Raw genomic sequence first — 8,689 nt, 5'->3', positions numbered from 1 at the left:
AATTAAACAAGAAATATAATCTATATGAAACTACAGTTTGTTAGTCTAGTTACTGGTCTCAGGGGAACAATTTAAAACCGTGTCTGTGTGCAAATCAGCTGGGATTTCTATAGCTTCTTACTGAATACTGCTAGGATTACTGAGTCAGCACTAAATTGTCTTCCTTATATTTTGAAATCCAAGTCAAATATATCTTGTCTATTGGTTGCGTTATTAAAAAATAGACAAGAGTCCATGTTTATAAAGGAAACCTTGTCATCGTATGTCCACCCATTGATATTTTCCTATCTCTGAAGACCGGAGGTGTGCCTTGTAACAGATCTATTACATGAGACATATCTTACTAAATTTCTTTTTTGAAAAGAGTAACGGACTGAAGGCATGTTTTCTTTTTCTCCCGATTACACTTCGGATTGAAAACCAGACTAGTGACTTTTATTTACATCTAAGATAGGGTTAGAACAAGAAAGTGTTACTGTTGTCTAAGGCATGTTGTGGGGGGTAGAAAAAGCTCTTCTGGGCTGCAAGCTGTGATAAGGATCTTCACTGTCTTCCTTTAAGCCTGTCCACAAGCAGCCCCAACTCTTCCATGAAGGAACCCGAGACCAGCAACAGAAACCGAAACCAACATTCTGGAGATCTGCTTAACAACTGTCATTATTTTCTTACAATATCATAACGAACTACCGATAAAACGCAGGTAGCACGAAAATTTGGCCCCGAAGTGCCGCCAACAGACCTTCGGCGGTGGGGAGCCGAGATTGGCAAGCCAGACCGCATGGGCGACTCTTCATTCCCTCCGGCCGGGGATCAGGAGGACTTTCCCCCTTCACTTTCCGCGGGAGTGAGGGGATCGGGGCAGGGAGCGCAGGCCTGGCTTAGGGCGGCGCCCGAGCCGCCCGGCTGGGGCCAGCAGCCGCTCCCAAGCTCGCTCCTCGCGGAGACCATTATTTCCAGCGGTGCCAAAAGTGTGCTCCTTCTTCGGAGGGCGGAGGTCAGGGGCCGTGCGCCGCCTCCCGGCGACGCGACCTTTACCAGGCCCTGTGAGGCCCGGGACCCCTGGAGCGCGGGACTGCGGGGGCCGTGGTCTAGGCCCACCACCGAGCTCTCGGGCAGGGAAAGGCCGTCCATGGCGTCCTCACTCACTGCTCACGCCCGCCGCGGGCGGTGCCGGACCTCGCCCTTTCCCCCCCCCCCCTCCCCCCCCCCCCCCCCCAATCCCGCCGCGGCTCCCGAGGTGACACGGCCCGGACCCTCCATTCTTTACCCCAGTGTATTTAACTAGCACAACCTAACAGCCTGCTGCCTCTCGGTGACAACCCTTCCCCCCCGACAGACGGGCCCAGCAGCCAACCACCGGCCAGAATTGGCCTGCGTCCCGCTCCCCGTCGGTGGCGGCCTCGGTGGGCGGGGCTCGGCAGCTAGCAAGTTGAGTGGAGCCACGGTTGACGTGAGTCAACAAAGGTCACGTGAGGCGAGCGGGCGGCGCCGATTGGCGGCGCTGGCCGGGCGCGGAGGGGGGGGTCACGGCGGCGGCGTGGGGTTCGCTGTGTGACACAATTACAACAACTTTGTGCTGGTGCCGGGGAAGTTTGTCTCCAACGAATCCCCCCCCTTGCCCCCCAGCCCCGCGCGCTCCGGCCGTTCCCGCCGTCCCCGCCTGTGGCTGTCCCCCGCCCGCCCCCGCGATGTGACCCTACAGCCGAGCCGCCGCCGCTGCCGACCCGGGGGCTCCGCAGCCCCTGCCGCCGCCGCCTTCGCCGCCGCCGTGTTGGGATTTTTCGTCGCTGCCGCCCGCGGCGGAGAAGGAGGCGGCGACAAAGTTGGTGTGCCGGTCCCGAGCGGAGATTGGGGGCGTCGTTGCGGGCCGCGGCCCGCGGGGGGTGTCGGTGTTGGAGTTGTGAATTCGCTGCGTTTCCATGAAATCCTGCGGAGTGTCGCTCGCTACCGCCGCCGCTGCCGCCGCCGCTTTCGGTGATGAGGAAAAGAAAATGGCGGCGGGAAAAGCGAGCGGCGAGAGCGAGGAGGCGTCCCCCAGCCTGACAGCCGAGGAGAGGGAGGCGCTCGGCGGACTGGACAGGTACGGGCCGCCGTCACCCGCCCGGTCGGCTCCGGACGGGCTGGCGCCGCTCTCCGGGGAGGCCCGAGCGCGGCTTGCCTCTGGCGGCGGCGGGGCGGACACCTCGGCTTGGCGCTCTCCGTGCCGTAGTCGCCGCTGGGGCCTCGGGCTCGGGCAGGGGTGGATCGGTGGCGTTCCCGGAGCTCTAACGAGCCGCGTGTGTCTCTCCCCACAGCCGCCTTTTCGGGTTCGTGAGGTTTCATGAAGATGGCGCCAGGACGAAGGCCCTACTGGGCAAGGTAAGGCAGCCCGCGGGCCGGAGCGCGGACACGGACTCCCCGGCCGGCGGCCGGCCCGCCCCGGGCCCCGCGGCCCGGCCGGCGTTCATTGTGGCCACGAATGATGGCCGAGGGGCTTCCGGAAAACTATTTCCTGCCTTTGCTCTCCCCCCACCCTCGGATACCTCGCTTGTACCCTTGCGAAATCGCCCTCTCCTCTTGTAGCTGAAGGAACAGAGGCAGCAGCGCTTTGGGGCCGAGCTCAGCTGGGTCGACAAAATCGCCTCTCATTTTACGGCTTTTTGGAGGTAGACCGATGATCTCCGAGGTGCCTGTTTAGTGTCAAGGGATCGTAAATGTGTGCAGATTTCCTCAAATTTCTGACTGACTTGTTTCCCGTGGTTTTTATTCTTTTGCTTCAGGCAGGCTGTTCGTAATATCTACTGTTAACCAAACGTTTTGGGCTTTCCTGCGTCCCTGCTCCCAGAAGGGGGAAGTTGCATATAGTTTAGGGCGGTGAAGAGTTTGCATTGGGCTGTTGACATGCATCTCGACTGGTATGTGTTTTACCTGAAGTTAGGTGACTTGTTTACTTTTTGGGTCTTTCTGCCACAGAAATCTTGCAGTTATTTGTGAATGTGTTTTCTTCTTGGAGTCTCGTTTCCTGTGTGTCCGACCGGGGAGGCTAGGGGGGATTCGGGGTGTAGTCTCTGTTTATTTGTGTGGAAAGTTGTTGGCACTGTCATTTAGTTAAGTAATGGCTGCTCCTATCGGCCCAAGATGGCGGGACAGGGTGGGAGGAGAAAGTGAAGGGGGGGGGTTTGAGGGGAGGGAGGAGAGGTAAACATGGAAATAAATAGTAGCGATGAATAGGCCTCTCCTTCGGAGTGTGTAGCTCGATGGTGTTTAATAAAAATTGTCCAAGATGATTTGCATGTAGAATTCTTGTACCTTTCTTAAGCTTGGAAGCAGCATTCATAAGCCTGGTAAATGCTTATCAACCTGTAGCACATTTAGTTGCCCATCCGTAAGCTATTGAACAAAGGCTGTGGAGTCTCGATCTGTCTGCATCAGTTTCTCTCTCCTGACCAAAATACGGCTGAAATGATATTTGTACGGTTTCTTAATTGGGACCGTGAAACTTGGGAGTGTGCGCGATAGGTGTTGCATCCGTTAGACATTTTCTTTTCAAGCTGAAATCAGTAGCTTTGCGTTTGACACCTAGCCTTATTGTTAGAATTGAGAAGGAAGTTTGAAATGACTAAAGCCTAGCATTTTATTCTTAAGTTGATTTTTTTATTTAGTTGTCCTCAATTTTTGTCTGTAGTTTGGTTTAGAAGAGTCCCTAATTCCTTTTATCTGTCATTAACTTCTGTTTTTGTTTCAAGGTAACTAAGTGTAAGGAGTTTCAGTCACAAATAATGACCAGAAACCTAAAGAAATAATCCTTTCCAGTAAGCCTAGTGTTTTTGACTGATACAGGAAACTTGAATTAAACTTTGTTGATGTAGGTATTCATTGGTTTCATTAAAATTATCACTGGAAAAATGAGTAGTGACTAGCTCTGAAATGATTTAAGCCTCAATGATTAAAGCCTTGAAGATTTTTTTTCTGAGTATTTAAAATATTAAAAACAGTTGACTGCTGTCAAAGTTGTCCTCCCAAAAGATTAAATAAAATATTTAAATATAAGGGAGCATCATTGTATTTTGAAGTGATTATTGCCAGTCTAACTAGGGGTTGGTAAAATTGTTTACAAAGATAACACATTTGGAAAAGTTTGGCTAAATCTGTTGCTTTTGGTTTATGATAAAGAAGAAATAAATGGAATCTGAGGTTTTATGTGGATAATGTGTAAAATGCAAGTTGATGATTTCATGTCTCAGAATGCTTGTATTTAGTAGATTCACAGCGGATGGTGCTTAATACTGGATTTCAGATTGTAATATTGAGCCCTGCAGTTACGCGCTATTGTGTTTAACGTAAAGAAGTCGATGTTTTCAAATATCTTTTGTGAAAGTGTGCATTACTTTCTTGATGTTTGAATACAGTAACATGTTGTAAATGAGAAACTTGCGAAGCTTCATTATGTTTTGGGGAAGAATTAGGGCTTTATAAAACACTGGATAATCTGATAAATTACTAAGTAGTTCATTGAGCTGAAGAAAAAAAGTCTTTATTCAGACTCCGTGCTTGTGAGGTCCTACCTATTTAGGTCAAGACTCATTAGCCTTAACATTAAAACATTCTAGAGTATGTGCTTGCAACCTCATGCAGTTCTTGTGAGCCTGAACATACCAGCGAAATGTGTAATGTAAAGCTTGACATTATATAACCTGACAACTTGTGTTTGAATTGGATTCTGAATAGAATGAATGAGCTGGGGTCCTGCTATCGGAAGTATTGAATTATTTAGTTTCATCCATCTTTTGAACAGTCCTGGGGAACAACAGACACTCTGTGTGTGTGTGTGTGTGTGTGTGTGTGTGTGTGTAATGTTGAGCTGTGTTGGTTTCAGAATTTTTACTCTCTGAAAGTCTTAACCAAGAGTTCACTTTTCTTAAAAAACCAAGAGTTCACTTTTCTTTGTTGGGGTTGGTTCAGGCTACTTACCTGAGGGCATGTAATGGAATTGAATAACTCCCAGAGTTCTGTTTTTAGCTGCTATTTTTGTCCTGCCAGTTCTCCACCCCGCCAACAAATTTGGTCTGCACCTTGTAGAACTTTATTTCTGACAGAAACTTAGCTCTTATACTTGTTTTCAAACGTTTTTATTCCTATATGTTTTATTGGATCTTCTTTCAAGTTTTAAAATTCAAATTTTGTAGGTGTAAGAAAAGATAACTCTTGACTTAAAAGCTTTGGAAAGTTTTAGGGACGCCTGGGTGGCGCAGTCGGTTGAGCGACTGCCTTTGGCTCAGGTCATGATCCTGGCGTCCTGAGATGGAGCCCCGCATCGCATCGGGCTCCATGCTCGGCGGGGAGCCTGCTTCTCCCTCTGCCTGCCTGCCTGCTTGTGATCTCTTTTTCTCTCTCTCTGTCAGATAAATAAATAAAATCTTTAAAAAAAAAAAAAAAGCTTTGGAAAGTTTTAAACATTTAATAAGTGTCTCTTACTTGCCCCTAAACTTGTATGTTCCTTTTCCAGGTGTGACAGTACTTTATCCAAACTGTTGATTTCTCTTAGTCTCTGTTTTTGTAAGATTCATTTATATTAGATTCCTTAAAGGAATTTTTGTTTGTATGATTGCCATTTGATATACAATGCTTGGGGTTTTGGACCAGAAAAATAGTAATATGGTAGATTATTTTTGTGGTAGTATCTTTAAAATGTCTTTGAAAGATTATAAACAAAGTGGTTGCTTAATCAGAGTTTTTGAAATACAGCATGAGCTTGACCACTTTGCTCTTTAAATTAATGTTGACCATTAATCTTTTGGTAACATAATAGATTCTTACATTTTAATTATAGTGGAGTTACTGAAAAGTATTAAAAACATTTAAACTATGGTGACTTTTTTGGTACATTTTTGAAAATATTTTGGGTTAATCTTGTTATCAGTTGGATAAGGATTTGCGTTAAAGTATCATAGCAATATATAGCATAAATATAGAAAGAATAAATATAGTAATACTATAAAGGCATATTTATAGTAATATAATGCTAAAGGGTTGGGGAATCTTACCTGTGTCGGGGAACTATTGCTGAAGTACATAGTGGTTCATTTTGAAGTATCTTTACATCTGTTTTAAGTTTGTCCTGAGTACTTTTATTGGAACTTTTTTTGTAATTCTGTTAATCAGTAGAAAGATTATGTAGAATCCCTAGAAGAAGTTATGGTTTGTTTATCATTTAGAAATGTGTGTTCTTTTTTTCCTAGGAAATAATTAGTATTAAAATAGTTGGTATTTTAAATGTTTTTGGGTAATGGTAGTAGTTTAAAATCCATTAAGGCATATATTTTCCTAAATTTGGTTTGCTTACATGTAGATGGTAGGGGAAAATTATTAGGTTAGTTCTGGAGGTGGCTTATTTGTATATTTAGAGGTTGATGCTGTTTAAAATTTTTCTGTATCACTTTTTTTTGTTTATAGGCACTTAAAGGGATATATTCATTTCTAGTGCTAAAGAAGGTTTAGTGTTTGGGTTACAAAAGTAACCACAGAATAACGTCATGCTTTGTGTTTGAAAATTAGGTCTTTAATTTGATGTGTTTTTAAAAAGTATTTTCTAGTTTGGAAAGTTGTCTTGTAAATAATTATAGTCATTGTTTACCTGGAGAAAGTCTCATGCCATTACTATATATTTCCTAAAATTTTGCTACATTCCTGGTAATAAAAGCTATAGAAAGAGATTACAGAAATGTTTGCATATCTGGGCACAGATTAGAACTGCAGGAATATATAAACAGGCACTTTTTAAGTTTTGGCCTTCTTTTTCACTGGATAGCTCTTTCCATAGAATCAATTAGAAGTTGAAATGACTAGGGAACATTCGACTGCCACCTCTAGGTATTGTAGGTTAAGAAAAACTGCCTGAGAGATGGGTTTTTGTGACTTAGGTGGCAAAGTGGAGTGATGGGTCGCTTGTTTTAAATCAAAGTAAAGCTTCAGTGCTTGGCTAGCTACGGAGTAAAAAATCTTATTCTGACTTGATTATGTAACATTTAGTTTTTTTTATGTGGTACCAGTATTCTTTTGCAGAGTTGAAAGGGGTTTTGTTAAGTTTATTTTTCTTTGAAACTCATTGTGATCCTTTGAGCTCTTTGAAATTGATGTTAATGACTGATAACACCGTGCATTAATATTATTTTTGAAATGTGGTATCCAGAGAGCTAATTTACGTTACAAAAACACCACCAGATTATCTTAAGAATTGAAATGGTGGTTAGGTTATTTAGGGCCCACATGTATTTATTTGTAGAATAGTTGATTAATGGAATTTATTTAATGAATGCAAAATTAATAGTTTTATGTACACATACTGAAGCTTTACATGTAATTGTATCAGCTTTGCATTTGTTAACAGTACATTAGAGCAACAAACATTGACTACATTAAATGCAAGTCTTCTATGCGGGGAATATGAAGATAATATAGATATCCCTTGCCTGCATTGAGCTTAAGCTCCCTAAGAGGAGTGAGATAAGTATAAGGATGATGTAACATAGGAATGTCAGTGGCAGAAGAATAGTGTGAAGTGCCCTGAAAGTTTATGATAAACATAAATTTAACAAGTTTGAATGGCTTTTTGTTTGTTTGTCTTTTGGCTAACCATAGAAACATTGATTAGCAAGCAGGCACAAAAGCAGTCACAGGAACCTGTTTGGGAAGCTTGTGAAGTCCTAGCTCTTTGTAGGTAGTCTAACAAGAACCTTGCTGGAAAGGTGCATTGGAGGCACATGTAGCAATATGTTAGCTGCAGTGGGCATTATCCCAGAATTACCTGGTCCCAGTGGAACACAGGGCTGAATGGGACTCATAGAGTTATATGTACACTGTGTAGAGTATTGGGATCCTGGGTTTGTGGATTCTTAGACCCTGTTTGTGCAGAGGTGGAGGTGCCTTTACAGTACTTCTAGCCAAGCTACATTAGCTTGACCATCATTCATTTCACTGATGAAAACTTAATGTCTAAAACCCCTTGTGCTACCTGACACATTCCAGGGCTGACTGAAGTAAAAACAGGAGAAACATTGCCTTTGCAGAGTGCTGCCCTGGCTTGTGTCCTCCTCCTGTCTCTCATTGTTAGATTTAACTGTTCTTGGACTGTGTATTCCTGATTTGGAAATTTAAAAAGTTAACTAACAGCTTCTGGATTTTAGGTTATTAGAGTTAACTGATAGTTGCTAGTTTAAGATTAACTAAAGCATCTGAGACCCATCATATTCTGATGTATTTTATTTTTTTAAACATTTAATGAGAATTTCTATTATGTCACATATTGTCTGTCAGACATTTAAAACTAAATTATTTAATTAAATTTTTACAGTACACTTGTGAGTTTAATGGGGTGGTATTTACATTTGTGAGATATTGCAGATACTGGTGTCTGGGCTAGTTTAATTTACAGACAGGCTATTCCATGTTTTCAGGTATGTTTCAACAAATTATACACTTTGAGCACCAGACCCCAGGAAGAAAAAAAAAAAAAAAAAGACCCTCTCTGCTAGCTCCTCATGCCTGGGCACTTTTTATGGACTGGACCTTTTTTTCTGTGGATGGGTGGTGCTGGGAAGTGGGCAGGCATTGATGGCTTCTGTAAAACAGTATTGGCTTTCTTGGATCCCCGTTTTCAGGTAGTTTACTCTTGGGGCAGTTGTAAATTGAGTTTCAGAGTTCTACCCTAGGT

The 8,689-nt window shown here is 43.8% G+C and overlaps 1 protein-coding gene across 7 annotated transcripts in view; it reads left to right on the top strand.

Moving 5' to 3' along the window:
* Positions 1-1,551: 1,551 nt before the first annotated feature.
* Positions 1,552-8,689, top strand: part of KDM6A (lysine demethylase 6A) — a 195,752-nt gene continuing 188,614 nt past the window's right edge. For 5 of the 7 annotated variants that reach the window (XM_021682110.2, XM_044911671.1, XM_044911670.1 and 2 more), the window contains exons 1-2: positions 1,839-2,080; positions 2,295-2,358. In XM_021682110.2, coding sequence (XP_021537785.1) covers positions 1,920-2,080; positions 2,295-2,358 — 225 coding nt within the window. In that variant the 5' untranslated portion in view covers positions 1,839-1,919. Of the gene's footprint in view, positions 2,081-2,294; positions 2,359-8,689 lie in introns of all 7 variants that reach the window. The other 2 variants (XM_021682119.2, XM_021682138.2) reach the window with 1 other exon arrangement.

This window comes from Neomonachus schauinslandi, chromosome X (genome assembly GCF_002201575.2).
Source record: "Neomonachus schauinslandi chromosome X, ASM220157v2, whole genome shotgun sequence".
Lineage (NCBI taxonomy): Eukaryota > Metazoa > Chordata > Mammalia > Carnivora > Phocidae > Neomonachus > Neomonachus schauinslandi.
This window is presented reverse-complemented; position numbering and strand designations above follow the sequence as displayed.